Genomic DNA, 18,741 nt, shown 5'->3' with positions numbered 1-18,741 from the left:
TACTCTACCTTTGGCTTTTTCCTGCTAATCATCCTCGCTCCTAGCAGCTCGCTCCCACTGACTTTACAAATTATGGGGGCTGCTTTTCCAGAGGTGCAGGAATTGCTCTCCCAGCTGCCGTGCTGCCGTCTTCAGTGCTTTGTGAAATGTCAGGTCAGTGCTGAAATGCAGTTCCTCTGCTTCCTCTGCCTCACTGTCGGAGCGAATTATCTCAAGTCCCTGGAGTCGTAATGGAGGAGACAAGAAAAAAACTGGTGAGCAGAAAGTGTGGTGGTGTCCAGTGAGCGGGAAGCCCTGTGTAGGAACGACACATCCCCAGTAAGCCCTGCCTCGTCGGTGTGGTATTTTGCAGAGGAATTATAACTATCATTTGGTGTCCTCTGGGAAATTGTCCTTACATCACAAATACAGGTAGTTATCTTCTTACCCAGGAGGGAGTGCCTGAAAACTCGTGCATCTACAGCAAAGCCTAAAATGATAGGCCAGGGATGTGCTCTCTGGTCCTGGCTCTCAGCTGGTGTCATTTGAAGGCAGTCTCTGAAGTCACTGGAACTAGAAAAATTTACACTGACAGTGTATCTGCCAGGTACTTTCAGCTCCCAAGACTGCCTTTAAACTTAAGCCTCTTAAGCCTTTTTTTATAAGCACACAGCGTTTCACACAGAGAGCCTAAAAGACTTAAAATCACGGCGTGCAAAGAAGAAAAGGATTTTCCAGTGGGAAGAGATCTTAGCGAAGACTCCTCTTGGATTTTGTGGGCTTTGCTCCCTCTTTCCTAGGGTCTTTTTGCAGCTGGGTTTCTGCTTTTTGTACCAGTGGTGATTGAAAAGAAGAAGTGATAGAACATTTCTTTGGCAGTTCTTTTTGCTCTGTGTGTGTTGTCACAAACTGGATGTTTCAGCACTGTGCCTTTGGTCTGGAGCTACATGTAAAGGCATAATAAGATTTTTTTTTTCCAGTACATACATGGTCAGCAATGAAGAGTTTATTTTGAAATCATAACAGTCTGTTGCAGGTATCTATATATTTTTATCTTACAAAATTGAAATTTGCCTCTGTGAAATTTCCATGGCGCTATCAACCACAGAACAATATTATTCTTACCAAACAGAACCCTCGCTGAGAGTCTAAGAGCTATAAATATTAAAAGAAGAAGAAAAAAAAAAAGAATTAGTATGTAAGCCAGACTAGTGCCCCAGTCTGTAAATATTAAATGGAACATATGCAGTTGACAAAATGCAGGCAGAAACACTGAATGGGGCCGTTTCATTGCCTAAATGAGATTATTTGCAGTGCAAAGGCAACTGTAAAAGTCATTTTTCCTTAATGACGAGCAGCACTCGAAATACAAGGGCTTAAGTCAGCACTTGGGTTGCAGAAAGAAATTTCCAGCCTGTTTCACAGGAGCTGCACAGACCCCAAACTTCTTCACCGAGGAGGTTACGAGTGTGGTTAATTGGATACCTAAAAAAACGTGGATTTTTTTTGGCAGGGTTGTATAGGGGTGTTTTTTGGGGGGGATGTGCGGCTCCTGCATGCACAGGCCAGAGGGTGAGGTGCCCCAAAGGCTCTGTTCTCTGGGCATCGGCTGCCTGGAAGCTTGGGTCCTGCAGCGATGCTGAACATCCAAAAGGCAGGCTGGGGAGATGCACCGGCAGCTTTCAGGGGTGCTCTTGCTCATTGTTCGGGGCTCTTTGCCAGTGGGGATGGTTTTGGGTTCCTGTTACCTCCCTCCTTGCAGGGGAGGAGGTGGCTGGAGCTGCGGTTGTTGCTCCTGTTGTCACACGGCAATTTCATTACAGCTGGGGCTTGGAGGAGCTTTAGTCATAGCCAAATTCATAAAGCCATGAGTAATCATTTAAGGCCTTTTTGAGCTGCGGTGGATTCAAAGCTGCATTTTAGCTTGATGATCAGTTAATCTGGAGTGGCAGGTTTTGACTGGCACTCCACTACATCACTCACTGACAGCAAATCAAGAATCTGTACCAAGGTGAGAAGTGGCACCGTGGATAAAACAAAGAGGATGGTGACTCAAAATCCCAGCGGTGCGCTGCTGTTAGGCAAACTCAGCCTTCCTCTTGTAGGAGGGCGAGAAACCTGTGTCGTTTAAAGACCAAGGCAGTGTCTGTGCACGTATTTTAATATCCCTTAACATCTGTGATGTATAATAGGCATGTTTTAAACCTCTTTTCAGAGGCTAAAATTCAAGAAGAGTTACCCTGAATGTTTAAAGTTCTCTTGGTTTAAAAGCAGAACTAAACTGTAGGTTCTTTAGATTTTCTTTGCAGAAAGTCTTTGAGACGAAAGCCTGGTGGATATTTCCTGCAGTTGTTTCAGTACTGCCTAGGAGCACATGGCATGAAAAAGAAAACCACTGTGTTGAGGTACTGTATAAATATAGAGAGGGAAAAATGTATAGTTACCCATGCTAAAGAAATTACACATCTGTATCACACCAGGTCTCTTCACAGCTCGTCTCTCTCTCAGCTAGAACCCAATTTTCTGGGTGTCTCCTTGATACCTTTGGCAAAATCCATGCACTAAGCCACATGCAGTGTTGTGCATGTTCACCCTATGGATACCGGGGAAAAACACCCCAAAAATATTTCAGTGGAGGTAAAAGATGTGCATTTTAGATTTAAATTGGAAGCTGGTCAGTGTGTAAATATAGACATAAGCACTTTAACATATGCATCAGTGTGTTCTGGTAATTTGCATCAGTTCTGCTGTGAGGGTGCATTTTTGGATGCTGTCAGGTTTGGGGCGATGGAGCAATCCTCCAGCAGCTCAACAAGCAAGCTCCATTCATCAGCATCACCGTAGTGCCTAAATAGTCTTTGCTCAGTAGGAAGGAGGAGATCTGAGCGTGGGCCTGTGTGCCACCTCTCACAGAGGCTGTGGCTGGAGGCGTGCAAAGATTTTTTTGTGCGTATACAGGCATATGCAACCCTGAAGTGTTGTCCTTTCTGCCTTGCCAGGCCCCCTCTCTGGACAGAGTGCAGATGAGATCTAGCAGAGCACTGGCCTGTTCCCCCTCCGGTGGATGTGCCTGATGGGTTTTATCTCCTCTGAAGCCCGTTACTGTACAAACAGGGAGATGAGCACCTGATCCTGCTTTGCCGTAGAGCTAAGGTGGTAATTGAATTCCTGGGGCATGTTTCAACTACATGTTACACCAGCTCTAAGCCTCTCTAGCAGTTGGTGTTAGTGAGTTATGGGTAAATACATACACGGTAATGCGTAACGGCAGCAAAGGCTCAGCATTACCAATTACGTTGCAATTGGCATTGCATAAACGTGGCCCTCTGAAAGGATTTTCACTGCCATTAATGAAGCTGAATGGATGAAGTCCCTTGAGGCGCTGGCTTTTTCAGATTTGATTGGTGTTGTTTACCAGATCCGTCCCCTTAGTACGCTCTGAATGAAAGAGATGAGTTTGTTCATGAAATGGGTTGCAGGATTTTCATTCCATGAAAACTAATTGGCATCCGAGAATGAAGATAATCCCGCTAGCACATCTAATTAGAGGAGAACAATCCCCATATTCCCCAAGCAGTCTCCTCTACGTTTAGAAGGAGATCAGACATGGAAATTTGCTTGTCATCTTCTGAAGTTCTAGCTTCTAGGATGAGCCAAAATATGTATTTTTAAAGCATTTGTATTTGAGAGAATCCAGCAGGATAAATACTGTTTATTCATGGAGCAATGGATTGTCACAACGTTATGAGGCACATATATCATTGCAGTGAAAGTTCTGACACATCTGAGAAGGGAGGTTGGGGTGTGCCATTCACAACCGATCAAGTGAAATACGCTGGCTGTAATCCTGACTTAATGTAGTCACTTTTCTTCTCTGATCTGAGGGGAAGCTTGTGCCAGCCGATACCTGACTGTAAAAGTCCACGTGAGGTGATGTTATTTTGAAAATACGAGCTGAGTTAATTAACTGTGGGCAAGGAGCTTGGATTCTCAGTGATTGTCCAGCAGTAGCAGAAATGTTAGTGGGATCGTGTTTTGAAATCCTACCCCTGGGCACTGGAGAGAGAATTAGATGGACTCTGTCCTGTAGCGTCTGTGCTCCTGTTGCAATCATCTTCTGTGATCTCCCTGTAACCTCGACTCCAATCTAATCTGAAGGCACTGACATTTGCCCCCTGTAGATCCTGGGGTAACTGATGGCAGAACATGACCCAGCAGTGCTTTAACATCTTTTCTTATCAACCGCAAATATAGGACTTGCTACTTCTTCAGGATCAGCCCACGCAGTGCTGAGGTGAGGGAGTGTTTCAGAGAAATGCTGCGAGTCCAAATATAAATAAACCTACCAGGATAGAGAAAACAGCCGTGAAGCTCCAGTGATTGTGGCTGCAGCACCAGGGATGGATTAGAAGCCACGTGAGCCAGGGGTGCAGGATTTTTTAATGTCAAACGCCTCTTTTGCAGCAAGAAGGTTTCTGTAGTGGTTGTTGCACTATCAACAGGACTTGAGTGAAACAGGTACTTATTGTGAATACCTTGTAGGTACTAAAATAGCTGGCTATTTTTATTCAGTGTCTGTGTATTGCTTGCCCATTTTGATCGTCATGTCCACAATAAGTACTATTTATGTGCCTGGGGAAGTGGAGGATGCTTAAATGGCAAATATTTCACCTGAAATTCTTTGTCATGAGCAGATGAGGAGGTTGAGGTGAATCCTCAGGGAAGTGGGGACATGATGGGGGCCTTGGAGCCGGTGAAACTCTTCACAGTCCTCTGAATTGAGCTCACAGCTTCCTAGTCAAGGCTGGTGATGTCCAAAGAATTGTCTACGTGTTGATATGGGTCATCTGATGGTTGTACAGGAACAGCACGAAACAGGGTGAGGATGAGGAAGCATGGAAGGTATTGCAGTGTTGTTTTGCTTTTCATAGTGGCCAGCTTCTGTTATTTTGCAGAAATTGTGATGGGAATGCAAGGTGAAGGAGGTATCTGGCACTACCTCCCAGAGCTGAAGGCTGTCTTTTGAAACAAGCTTAAAATGCAGCCGTTTCTTGGCTTCCTTTATGCACAGATGAAGCTGCATACGAGTTCACTGGTGCTCTGTGTCCTTGAAAGATACACTTATAGCAGCCTGGCATTGCTAATATACGAGATAATAAATCGGTTATAGAGGGACCTGCCATTTTCATGTGTAGATTCTTTGTCTTCCGTGATTGCTGACAATTAGAGGGCCACCTGCTTAACACCGAGTACAAGCAAAAAAGAGCAATTAAAGAGTACAAATAAATCGGAGGTGGCCCTCTAAGAGTTAATGGAAGGAAAAACAAAACAAATCCTGGTCTTATAATGCTTTTGTCTGGCTCTCAAGGAGCAGCGGGGAGTGTTGAGACTTGCTCTGCGGAGAACTCCTCACAGCTTGTCATTTACACCCCCCAGCCCATCGAGGACTGATCGGGACACTTTGGGGCTGTTTGAGAAAACGATGTAAAACTTCATTTCGGTAGGTTTGTTCAGGGTCCCCGGAGCACCACCAGAAGAAGCGTGAGGGAGATGGATGCTAGGAGCAGTGATTTCCCCAGCAACAACTCTTGAGGAACACTGCCAAGTTCAGACGACGGGAGCACGGGGATCACTTTCCATAATTCTCCGGCTCCGAGCTTGCTGAGCAGCGACTTGGAGGGACAAAAAGGACGCCGCAGCACCCGAAAAGGCTTCGATCAGGGCTGAATTATGGACATGGGTGGTGTAGGGGGGGAAGATGACTGCACCTCCTCACTACCCTGCTGCCTTGTAGGTTCAGCATCCTAGTAGTATAGGGGAAAGCCTTAGGGATGATGCTGCATCCTCTGAGCAGGGAGGCAGGGAACATTGCTCTTTTCCCCGGGCTGGGGGCACCGAGGGCTGCCTGTGGGGCTCCCTCAGCCCCTCTGTGGGGAAGAGGACAACGGGCAGCAGCGATGGCAGCAGCGGCGGCGCCTCCCCCGCCGGCCCCGGGGGCTCGGAGTGACGCAGACTCCCGGCGGGGCCCCCCGCCCGTCTCCTCCGCCCCCGCTCCCCCCTTTAAATAGCAGCGGAGCCGCCGCTCCAAGCCCAGCCGAGGGGAGCGGAGCGGAGGGGAGCGGAGCCATGGGGCCGCTGGCGCTGCTCGGCCTCCTGGGGGCCGCCGCCCTGGCAGGTGAGCGGGAATAGGGTGGGGGGGGAGCGCGGGCGCGGCCGGCGCCTGAGGGGAGGGCGGCGGTTGGGGCCGTTGGGCGCCCTCAGGGACCCGCCGTGAGGCGAGGGCGAGGCGGGTCGAGAGCCCCGCTGCCGGTCGGGTGGCTCGTTGTAGTTTTTATCCCAATTTTTATTTATTTTTTAATAATATTTTAAAATATATTTTATTATTTTTTTATTATTGTTATTATTATTATTTTATTCCGGCATTATTCTGGGGAGAATAACGGTGCTTTCTTGGCCATTCCACCCCCTCCTCCCCTTCCTCCCTTCTGGGGTGACGCCACCCGTGGCGGTGTGACGTCCATCTTGCGTCACGGCGGGGTGGCCGTGGCTCAGGGGGCACCCCTTGGGCCAGCACCCCTCAGGCAGGGGGCTAGTGAGGCGAAACAGCTAATGTCACAGGTCCCCAAAGAGGAAACTTTCCCCTTTGGGTGTGAGGAAGGCTTGGGTGGTAGCACTGAAGAGGGGAAAGCACGTAGGGTGCTCCCCGTCACGGAGCGTTCACCTGTCCCCATTCCCCTCAGCACCGTCAGGGATTCCCCACAGAGCCCTCGTAGTCGCTACCGTGCAGAAACGAACCTTTTCCTTCTCACGCTGTGAGGACACGGCTGGTCTCCGTTTGTTTTTTGTTCTCCCCCAGTACACCCAGGCTGTTTCCTTCCACAGACTTTTATTCAAGCAGTACCGCTAGGTTTCTCCCGGCTAGGTGCTGTATTGGGAGAGGATTTTAAAGGAGCAGGTCTCCAGCTTTAATTAGCAATTTTCATGTTGGTGTACAGCAGAAGTATTAAAACTAAACTGAGAAATTAAAATTGGAGGCAGTAGGATGAGGCAATCACTTGGCTTTAGAGCCTTCTATGCGTAATTCATCATTTGGTGAAAGTCGGCGTAATTTTGCATTGAATAGTTCAGCTGTATGTGTATTGTAGTCTTAGGGTGGAAAGCCTGCTGGGACTTGTGCAAAAACACGTCCAAGTCACAGCAGACCCTCAAGGGTCTTTATAGTAATAAATAATCTCAGGGGAGAGTGGGAGATGGCAAGAGATCCCAGATCACAGAAGCTTGCCAGACTTAATCCACAGTCCCAATGGGAACTTCTTACCAAATATTTTGTCATGTTTTATGCCATCAGGCTGGAGAGATACTTCTTTATGTCCCTTTTGGCTGTCTTGCCCAGTCAAATGTCATCCAGGATTAATGAACTAAGGAGTTTGGAGCTGGGAATCAGTGAAATGATAACTTGGGGAACTTTCTGGTGCTCCTTCTTCAAATCAATATGCCAGAGTTTATGATTTTCCCTAGGAAAGGTTTTAGCTGAAATTTGGAGGACCAGTGACATTACACTGGGTCATTGGCATTAATGAACATTTTGTAGTTGGAGGATCTAAACAGGGACCACCAAAAGGTCTGTCCCAGTCTTGGAGATGCAAGCAAAAGCCACATGAATTTGTCCTGTGTTGCTATTTTAAAGTTGTACAAAGTCTTCATTTCTTATTCTCTGTAGTGATCTTCATCTCAGCACTTCTGCAAAATGAAATGGGCTGACTTGAACTGCCTGGGCAGATTTGGGTCCGGAGGGGTAGCACACCCAGAGTTGTCTTTTCCTTTGTGGGTCTGTGGTCTGGTTCTTCAGTATAGATGGGGCAAGGTTTTCCTTCTGGGCATATGCCTTGACTATTTCTGCTGCAAAACCCTGCAGTGGTACCGTCTGCTGCATCCCCGCTTGCCCACCGGCTCTGCAGGTGGGTGCTCTGCCGCCAGCTGTATCGGGGTGATGACTTTGCCCTGCAGATCACCCTGAGCACATGGAGGGGATGGCAGAGGTGCAGGACACCAAGATGTGCTGGCCGGCCAGCAGCAGCTGGCAGGAGGCTCTGAGGGAGCTCTTGCCAGCTGGCGCAGGCATAAGGTGAGGATGCTGGCTCGCCACGGGCTTCCCATCTCAGCTCTGGCACAGCAACCGCCTCAGTGCGTTATTCCAGGCTCTGGGATAGATTGGATACTCAATTTGTTCCTCCGGCAGGCTAACTTGACATACATCCAATATTGTCTGTTTCTTCTGACGTTATGATAGCCAGATGCTTCCTCTTTGTCTGTGCATATCAGCTCTCATCATTAACGACCGCTAAGCAAGTGCTTGTTTAATCTACGTGTAAATCTGTCTGTCTCTCTCTTGGAGAGACGAGAGCTTTGGAATGAGAGGGCGAAGGCAGTCAGCACAGCCTGGCTTTGTACTCCCACACCACTGATGCAGCACTTGAGAGGCAACCTGAAGGTGGCATCTCAAATAGCGAAAGGCGCTCAGAAGGTTGTCTGTTCAGCTTTGCCACGCCAACTGGATGCACCTCGCTGGATGCACAACAACTCCAAAGGACACAGTCAGGTGTTTGTCCTTGCACCTGTCCTGATGTCTCATGGGCTGAATGACAGGAGGAGCTGTGTCAGGGAGAGGCAGTGCAGCAGGTCATCCCCTCTGCTTGCCATAAGAGCAGCGTTTCTAGCCCTTATGGGATTGGGAGAATGCTTTTTTAGTGGATAACACCTTTTTTTTTGGTTTGTTTTAGTAGAAGGGGGCTATGCTGCCAGCCTCCTGCCCCCGCACGCGCGTACATCCTTACTCTTCGTGCTCAGATGCAGGCAGGTTGGACTGCAACGGCGTCAGCACTGAGTAGCGTGGTAGTTATTTGCATAACTAGGTTAGTAAATAAAGTAACCCAAAGCCTGTCTCGTTCAGCACTGATTGCTGCTAACAGTGGGAGAGAGTGTTGGCTCTGCATAGCACCATCTCCCTCATGCACCACCAGGCGTTCTGGGGAGGCGGCTTGGTAGGCACCTAGTGCTATTTTAGGGGAATCCTTTCTGTGCTACCCTGCTGCGGGTTCCCTGCTCTGCAGTTGTATACGCAGAAGAGTAGAGCGCTGGAGGAGCACACTCCTACGTTTGTGTTTGAGGGAGCAAAAATAGAAGGCAGTGGGAATATCAAGAGAGTTATTAGTGTTCAGATACTACACATGGAGCCAGTGCTCAAGGAGATGTCTGCTTCCTCGGTGGATGGAAAAGAAGAGAGGTTTTGTTGCTTTCCGTAGTCTAAGGTTACGCACTCCACTGCTTTGCAGGAAACTTCCAGGGGACAGTGTCAGTTTTCCTGTTGCTGTAAGGCAAATTGGGTTCCATGGTCTCCATAATCTTTGTGTTCATCTGCTACAGAAGATCTCGTGCTGTCTCACCAAAGCTGTATGGTAGAGAAGGCGACCTTTGAATTTAAGACTATCCTGACCTCTGTAAGAACTTCAGAACTGCCCCCAAACTCTACATTTATGCATGGTGACTTTGCTCAGAGTAGTAAGGCTGTGAAGCAGCGGTACAGTAACCCTTGCTTTGATGTGTTCCTGCGTGGCTGGCAGACTTCACTTCTGCAAATTTTGGGGTGGGGGAGAATTGAGGAGGTGTATTAATGCTCAGCAGCTGAGTTCATTAACCAGCTGGGGACACAATGCAGCAGTGATGGCAAAAATAAAGCATCATGAAGGTTTCATGTGCAGCAGATTCTTTCCAAAAGCAAAGACCTTGGACCAGCAGTAGAGCTGGTGCCACGAGGTGTCCTCACAATAGAGAGAAGTTGTACCACTTTCTTCTAGAATTGTTTTTTCCACTGCGATTTGACTTCTTGCTCATTTATTGGGCTGCTAATGGACCACTTTGAGAATGGAAAACCCCTATCCCTTCTGGCTCTGTCCTCCCTCCAGCAGCTCCCTCCTTTCCTGGTGAGACAGGATTTCTCTGTGGGGTCAGGACAGTAGTTGGTTTTCACCTCTGAAGTGGTCTCCTGCTGGGGAGGTGGCCATGGGGCACTTGAGCCTCTTGTGGAAGGTGAAAGAGTTCTCGGAGTGAAAACAGACCTTGTTTGTTTCTTCTTCTTTCACTGCCAAACAGGTACATCTACATGTACCTACAAGACCCAGATCGCTGTCAAGTTCCATTCTTAGAATTTGAGTGTTGCTTTCTGTTCTTTTTTTGGTGTGTATTATTTTTGTGCTGGAAATGTCAACATGTCTCTTGAGCTGGGTTGAAGCTTTTCAGTGCTTTTCCGTTCTGAGGAAGAAAAGATAGAATGCAAAATGCACCTGGTTTTCTTATCCTACCAACCCCAAACTCAAGCAGCCTCATCAGACTAATTTGACTGAGGTCTTCTGTCAGTGATGTTTATGGGGCTGCTAGGATTAATGAGTCTGCAATAATTTATTTTTCTTCCAGGTGTCAGCGCAGTTCCAGTGGAAAAAGACCATATGGAGGAGATGGTGAGTAGCTATACGTCAAAGCAAATCTCAGACAATATCAGTCACATGCTCTCCAGTGTTCTGGCTCCTGTTGTGTTTTTAAACTCCCAAGATAATGCTTTTTTTATTTTCCTAAGGGTAAACTCCTAAGAGATCATCAGTGATGTGGAACACAGAGTCCCCTTAGCTGTCAGAAGACAACTACATGCACATCAGTGCATTTGATGAAAATGGAAGCTGGCTTTGTGTGTCAGAAACTCTGTGTTTTGCAGCTGCCTGAAAAATGATCTGAAATACTACGCGATAGTACATATAATCAGACTGTAGAAAGTGAGGAGGCAAATTTGAGGAAAATTGAACTAGTGTGGAATATCTGCAGTTGCTAAATATGTGATTTTTTTTTTTTTTTACTTTTTTTCCAGTGCAGTACTTCTACTTGTGTTGGTGAGCTCTTCTGTGGAGCGGTTAGGATTAGAGTTGGTTGTACCACTTTTCTAAAACAACGTCCTCTGCTTCTGGTTGAATGCCAAATACTAAAAGAAGCAGTGTTTTAAAGCACACACACGTGGAAGAATACTTGAAATTCCTAGAGTAAGCTCCTGAAGTACTTTGTGGAGCAAGTCACTTACTTATAGAGGCATTTTTTGGTTTATTCACAGTCCAAGCAATACCTTTGCTTGGTCCTCGTTTGGGCAGATGGTACAGGATGTTCCTCATATTTTGGGTGTATTGTGGTGGTGTTTTTTTATCTTTTTTTTGGGTTGCCACATGTTGTTTAATTCTCTTTTGTACTGAATAGGATGTTTAATATTTAAAAACATACAAAAGGAGCCCGTTACCTGTGCAAACAAAATAGGAGAACAAAAAGAGTCAATGACTATTCTCTTACTGCTATGGGAGTGAGGAGCTGAGCGCCTCTTACCCAAATGCACGGTTCTGCTAGAGCTGGAGGTTGCCCAAAACCTGTAACTGCTAACCATGAACTCTAACCCTAAATTGGCTTCCTTGCTGACTGGGTCAGAAGCAGGATTTCCATTTTCACCATGATAATTTTTTTTTTCCAATTTTGTTTCTTCTAGGTAACACGGTGCATAGTGGAAGTTCTGTCCAATGCTCTCTCTAAGCTAAATGCACCACCAATTAATCCTGAATGTAAAGAAATCCTCAGAAAGAGTAAGTACAACCTTATTGTGAAAGCCATTTGGTAGATACAACTCTTAATTTTATCAACAAATATTCTCATTTTCAGGATAGATGCATTATTTTAATTCCACGCATATAAGAATAATGTCTTGAAAGTTAAATACTTCGTGCTGTTAATCATGATGTGCCACTTTTTGTCATCTTCTGTAAGCTCCTCATCTAAATTTAAGCCACAGAATTGCCATAAGTGCCAAGTGTAAGTAACATGAGTAGTGATCAATTTCCCTCCCTGAATATTAAAGCTGATCCTGCAACAGCCATTGAGTGATTCATTTTTATTTCTAAGACTAGCCTGGAGTGACATGAGCGAGTTAGAAATATTCTCAAAAAGTACAGGTTTCAGCATTAGGCCCTCTTGTTGGTAACTTTGAGAAAATCAACTTTCAGATGCATTCTCTCTTGGGTCAGAGCTAGTAAACTGTTACTTCAGCCCATGTCAGTCTAGTGCCTCCTAGTTTCAGTGTCAAAACTCCTATTTTCTTCAGTGTAGTCTGTCTGGTTCAAAGAGCAAGCAGTCTTACCTTAAAACTGCCAGCGATTCAGGGATTTTTGGCTAATGCGTGTGGCTCTCCGCTTCAGCCACCTGCAGAGTCTGAGAGAAGCAGACAAGCTCCCATCTAGCCTGGGAGGTCAACAAACACGGCCAGGTTTGGAGCAGGTGCTGAATGCATCCCAGCATGTCCAAACGGGCTTCAGCTCACCTCCTCTTACATCAGCAAGGCTCCTGCACCCAGTGGCAGCTGAATCTGTGCCCGGTTCAGGAGAGGGACTCTCACTCAGGCTGTAAGCAGCCCAGAAACGATTAAGTTTGTCATGCTGATTCCAGAGGTCTGGAAGCACGTGCAGAAAACTCCCTCTGGGAGTCCTCATTTCTGATGAGCTCATGCCTACAGCTGCCTTGACGTTGAGGTACAAGGCTGTTTGCATGCTTGATTTCGGTCTGTAGCGAAGTGCGGTTAAGTCTGACACGGTGCCAAATGGCAAAATGCACATATTTCTTTTCTGCCTGGTATATATTTATTTGATTACAGAACAATAAAAAGGTTCTTCAGCTTACCTGCCAGCAAGAAGCAATAATGAAACCCATCTGTCTGCTGCTTGTTTATAGAGGAAATAACGTGTGGCCCTTACACAGTCATCAGAAGAAGGTGGTTTTCAAGCTTTAGGAACACATCTGTTGGCATCTAACACAGCCCAAAGTTCCTAGTTGATGCTGAATGTCATCGGGCATCAAGCTTTGTTCGTGATAGTGTTAGTTTCAGATCAACCTGTCTATTTGTCATCTTCTGGTAAACAAAAATTCGCTTACTGGCTGGAGAGAGTAAGAATCATATTTTAGCCATTAGGCAACTCTTCTCCAAGAATATCAGATAACGAGAAGCTTTTCAGAAAGAGCAAGCTATTTTTAAATCTGTGAAGCTGTTTGAAAAATTCTAGGATTTGTGACCTATTTCTGCTGTTAGTCAGGCACAAGTGAAGCAGAAATACCTTCACAGAAATGTACCGTTACCAATGTGGTCGGTCAGCCTTTCATTTAGGATTTTGAAAATAGTGGAAGCTACACGTTTGATTGAATGTAACTATTGCAAAGTAACAGGTTTCTTTCGTTTTTGTTCAATCAACTTAGAAAGTTTTATATTTGCTAAAAGCACATTTTTACTATTCCTCAAATATTCCTGAGTAGCTTGAAATAGATGGCTGTCCTTTCTGTCAGTGAACTTGTATTGTGGCTAAGGGCAGACATTCAAAAAACTTAACACAATTCCAGATCCCATTGAGTTTTAATGGGAATAAAAGTTAATTTAATCAGTGATAAAAATGCTATCACGACTAAACAAAAAAAGCCAAAGAGGAAAGATGATTCTGGACACTTTAATGGAATTTAGAAAATACCTAATTAAATGATACTTAATGCTTTTCCAGGCAAACATACAAAATTAATGAAAATAACAAATTTGAAAAGCAGAAGTGAAAAAATCAGTTGTGTCTGTAACAGTTCTGGAAGCCAGTTATATATTTAAGCTGACGTCACATCAATGGAGAGTGAGATTACTTCATTAGGCTGCTTTTGTGTTTGTAGGTGGTAAAATTGACAGAGAGAGAAGTGAAGACAAACAACTTGAAGCAAGGCATTTGAAAGACCCAGCAGAGATGGAAAAACATCTTGCTGGGAGTGTGGAGAAGGAACAAAGTCAGGTAGAAGATGACTCTAGAAAGCACATGAAAGGAAGTGATGAAGGGAAAATCCTTCCCGAGGAAGGTAAGAGCAAGGAAGAGGAGGAGGGACACCACATACCCGTTAATGAAGAGAGACTTCATACAGAAGAAAAGAAACACTATCAGGAAATCAGAAGAGAGGAGGAGAACAGCTACCAAAGTGAAGAAGAAAGCAAAGAGAGCAAGCATCATGACGAAGAGGTAGACCGTGCTGTTGGCAACAAGAAGGCCAACTCTGCAGGTATGGGCACAGAGGAGTTCCCCGAGGGGAATGACCAGCGCCCCGTGGGCCACTTGCATTCAGAGGAGGGAATGCAGAGCCCTTACAAAAGAATTCACGAAGGTGAAGAGGGAGAGGCAGAGGAAGAAAGAAGTGAAAAATACCACCGTGAGTCTAAGGTACGTGATTTCTCCCGTCAGCAAGAGCGTGAAGAATCCGATGAGAGTGAAGAAGCAGAGGAGGAAAAGCAACCTTACAAACCAAAACATTCCCACGGGAAGCACGGAATGGATGACTCCTCCGAAGAGAAGAGAGGCCACGGTGGTGAGAAAGAGGAACTAGCTGAGGAATCAGATGCAGAGGAGGCCCCTCTGTGGGACAAAAGGAATCATCATCAGAAACACCACCGTGAAGAACCTGAGCAGCAGCGTGAGGAGAAGAGTGGTTACCGTGGGAGGCATGGGTCTGAAGAGGTAGAGGAGAAGAGGTATGCAGGCCAGGGAAGTGCAGAGTACAGAGAGAGGTGGCAGCAGAGTGAAGAGAGCAGCGAAGAAGAAAGTAAGAGGCGTCACCACGGCGAAGAAAGTGAGGAGAAATGGCGCAAGGAGAAGAGGCACCATGACGGATCGCATGAGGCAAGGAGACACCATTCTGAGGGCAGGACGTATCGTGGAGGTGACAGTGAGGAAGAGCCAGACAGGTATCACAGCGGTGGCAGCAAGGAGAGGCAGCATCGTGCTGGAGGAAGGTACCGCTTGTGGGATGACGAAGATGAAGAGCTCCAGAAGGCGTACGCTCAGGAGCGCAGAGGGCAGGCCAGAACACACTACAGCACTGAGGACAGCGGAGAGCAGCAGCGCTACCCTGGCAACAGTGAGGAGGAGGAAGAGGAGGAGGAAGTAGAAAAGAGGCATTACAGCAGTGATCAGCTGGAAAATGAAGAGGAGAATGTGGAGGAAGGAAGATACAGCGAGGGGGAAGAGTACAGAAGCCGTCTCCCTGCAGAGAACAAGAGAACCGCAGCATCCTACAGCTCCTTATACCCACTGCTGTGGTGGAAGAGCCGGCACTTTGAGAAAAGGAACAGCGCAGGAGAGCGGCTGGTGGAGAGCAAAGAGGAGAGCAGGCCCGCCCTGAACGAGAAGAACCTTTTCCCTGATTACACTGACTATGACTGGTGGGACAAAAGGCAGCTTCTAAGCGCTCTGAACCACGGACGCTCCGAGAAGAGGAACCTTGGCAAAATGAATAGATACGATACTAAAAGACAATACAACAAGATGGATCAACTTGCACAGCTCCTGAACTACAGGAAGAAATCAGCTGAGTTCCCAGAGTTGTACAGCTCTGGCGAAGACATGAAAAAACGTCACACAGTCAGGAATGACAAAGGAGCTCTGAGCCAGAGGCCTCTGACAGAAGAGGAGGTATGTGTACAGGTGTTCCTCTGAAGAGCCAGGGGAAATAAATTTTATGTGCACATTTCTGAATTAATTCCTGAGACAGCTGGTAAACTGTGACTGGAAAAAAACAAAACACAAAGGTGATTAAATCGTGTTAAAAGACAGATATACAGTGATTTAAAAATTTTGCTGTCTTTGAATGAATTTAGTGGAGCCTACCCCAGGGCATGGTTTATAAACTGAAGAGGAGGTTCATCCTGCTGCAGGACAGGGAGATGGAGGAAATTCTTCCTCTTTGGGCTTTACCTCTCTCTCTAGGATGTTACAGATTAATAAACCAAAGACGCCCATTCCAGCGGGAGCAGAGAGGTAATAATTAGCAAGCACCAGCTGGTCTGATGGGTTGTTAAATCATGCAGGTGGAAAGTAAGTTGTGCATTGGAAGAGATTCAGCTACCCAGTAACTTGATGCCCTCATTTTAGAGCAGAACCGGGCTAGCACTCGCATGCTTGATTCGTGCATGCAGTCCCCCTGTACGAGGATCCTTTTCTTGTTGGACCCCCTGTTCTGCTTCAGTGCTCAGGAAAACTGAGTCTACACCCATCAGCTAGGTGATTGTCTTATATCTTACTGTTTCTGCTGCACAAAGCTAAGCTGGACCGGGAGCAGTGGAGGTTTGATTGGAATTTATCTAGAGGTGTAACAGCGTTCGTGAGTTAGCATAATAAACAAGCATAGACTGCGTAACTTTTTCCCCTAGCATCTGGCAGCCTGGAAGAGTTCCTTTGACTGCACGCTGCACTTGCTGTGCGTCATGAGCCAGAAGCGCTGTGAGCAAAAGGTTGTGGTCTCCTAAGGGACCTTCACCTGGGCAGAAATGAATTTATGCTGCTAGGAGCAGCAACTGTGAGACAGCAGGAAGTCACTACGAGCTAATGCTGTTCTATAGCTAAAAAGATCAAGCTGTCCAGCTCTCAGAATGAGTATTTTGATCCTTTCTCTAACGCTAATTCTGATAAAAGCAGGATGTTGCACAAATCTCTGAAGTATGCTTTTCACTGCTGTTCACTTCCCCACCCCAGAAGCTGCCCAGGGACCAAAAAGTAGCAGATGTCCCTGAATTAATTGAAGTGTAAAATGCCCTTTATGTTTTCACAGGAAAAAGAACTGGAAAACCTGGCCGCTATGGATTTGGAGATGCAGAAAATAGCGGAGACGTTGAATGACAACAGAAGAGGCTGAAGATGATCTGCTTTGGTGTTTCAAAGCTAGGTGTAGCTTCACTCACAATACCTGTATTTTGTGGTAAATTCACGGCCACTGGATTGTTGTTTGCCCTAAAAACAGGAAATACTATTTACTGTCCACTATAGTGTAGTGATTTATACAGCTGAAAATGTCTTTAATTTGCTATTATGCTATTGAAATCTGAATAGCATGAATTTTAATATTATAACCTTTCATGCGAGGCAGATATTTTTAATATGCTTGTGAAAATAATTGTGTTAGTGTTCTTCAGAAATATATGTCTGAGTTTGAAATAATAAAAAACATTGATCTTGGAGCAAACTTTCTCCTTGCTTATTTGAATGATTGGGTTATTTCAAAGTAAGCTGTATCAGATGAGTGGTTTGTGCACAATATGTTGACTCGTTCACCATTATTTTTTTTAAAGTTGCAAGGAGCCTGTCTATGCCTTTTACCTGCCACTTAGGAGGAGCATAAAAGGTAAGAAAGATATTAATGGTTAATTTGCTTTAGTAACTCAGAAATGTGCTGTGAATTACTTAGTTCTGGAAATTAATCATTAAAGAAGCAAGGAGGTTGCAACACCAAATAGCTGATTGTTAATTTGGGAAGTACATGGTGCTCTGGAATCCTTGCATTATGTAGTCAACTGTTTTTTGCCATTCATTCAGACGAAGTAGTTCCATAAATTTAATCGCCCAGTGAATGTGCTTTGCTGCCATTCTTTTTGTCTAGTGCAGACAAAAGCAGGTAGTGGTGACAGCGTTGCCGAGCCTCTGTGCTACATTAGAGCAGTGCTAATTTTGCAAAAAGCAAGTTTCTCAGCAGCTAGTGAGCTGAGGGCAGGATGGGTTCTGTGTAATAAACAGTACGATGCCTTATGGAGAATAATAAGCGGCCTGTGGAAGGAACCAGTTGGTAATCTTGTGACATTATGAAGCAGTAAAAAGAAACAATCCCATAATTAGTTTCAATTACTCCAAATATCTGGGGTTCAATTTAATTCAACTTCTCCAAATGTGTTTTTTTTTCTGCAGTCTTTCTGCTGTGACAATGTCTTTGTATCAGCTGCTTGTGTAGCACCAACACAGGAGGTGCTATACCAAGAATTCAGCTGAGCCACATTATCGGTAAATGTGCGGCATCTCTCATCCCAGCTTAACCCATTTCATCCACCTGTTCATTAAAACACAAATATACTCTCAATTTAACTGTAAGGCAGTATGAAGTGAAAATACTCAGTGAGATGCTGATCCATGAGCTGTCAGAGCATGTCTAATGCCTAGGGATTTTGATAAGAGCACTCCAGTGTTACATTGTGTTTGGTTGAATTATACAAGGACCAAACCCTGGCTCACAGAAGTCGACAGAATTTTGACTTCAGTAGGACTGTGATTTCACTGGGCTTTTCTAGCAACAGTAAGGAAGGTTAGAACGTGCCCCAGCTGCAGGAATACTTGGTTGTTTTCAAAGTCCAAGATTTGCTTGAAAAATTTATAATACCATACAATAATTATTCCAACATGGTAGGTTTTTTTTTGAGGTGGTGCAAGAGAAGGCATGTCTGGGAGTATCTGAATAACCAGAAGCAAATAGCTTTAGTTGTAGCATGGAAAGCTTTCTAAAATTGTTCAAGTATGTAATCCTAACAACGATTATTTTTTTAAAAGGCTCATCTTATGGAAATACGCATTCATGAATCAGCAATGTTTTGCTTAAAAACCTATGCCTTGAAAGAGGCTGCATTAATCCCAAGTATTGTTCAGTGGATTCCAAGAGCTTTGTGCCAGCCCTTTTAGCCGTCATCTTTCTCTGTTCCTCTGTGGGGCTGACACCACAAGCACCGAGAGCCAAGTAGCTCTTCTGTCTGCTTGCGCCTGTTCCATTTTTAGCTCCACATTTGCATTGCCTCCTCAGGACTCTTTGATGAGTGACACTAGATCATTTTTTTAAATCAGTCCTCCAATACCATTTACA

At 45.5% G+C, this 18,741-nt stretch overlaps 2 protein-coding genes across 2 annotated transcripts in view; both read left to right on the top strand.

Annotated features, from left to right (window-relative positions):
• SHLD1 (shieldin complex subunit 1) overlaps window positions 1-5,894 on the top strand; it is a 50,802-nt gene extending 44,908 nt beyond the window's left edge. The window contains exon 14 of the transcript XR_011808020.1: window positions 92-5,894. The gene's annotated coding sequence lies outside the window, so the exon portion shown is untranslated. The remainder of the gene's footprint in view (window positions 1-91) is intronic.
• Window positions 5,895-6,033: 139 nt separating this feature from the next.
• CHGB (chromogranin B) lies at window positions 6,034-17,085 on the top strand. The gene is made up of 5 exons (XM_027453450.3): window positions 6,034-6,154; window positions 10,450-10,493; window positions 11,552-11,645; window positions 13,756-15,539; window positions 16,675-17,085. The coding sequence occupies exons 1-5, from the start codon at window positions 6,106-6,108 to the stop codon at window positions 16,756-16,758; spliced, it is 2,055 nt and encodes a 684-aa protein (XP_027309251.3). The 5' UTR covers window positions 6,034-6,105; the 3' UTR covers window positions 16,759-17,085.
• The last annotated feature ends 1,656 nt before the right edge of the window (window positions 17,086-18,741 follow it).

This window comes from Anas platyrhynchos, chromosome 3 (assembly GCF_047663525.1).
Source record: "Anas platyrhynchos isolate ZD024472 breed Pekin duck chromosome 3, IASCAAS_PekinDuck_T2T, whole genome shotgun sequence".
NCBI lineage: Eukaryota > Metazoa > Chordata > Aves > Anseriformes > Anatidae > Anas > Anas platyrhynchos.
Note: the sequence above shows the minus strand (reverse complement) of the source record. Positions and strands in the feature narration are given on the sequence as shown.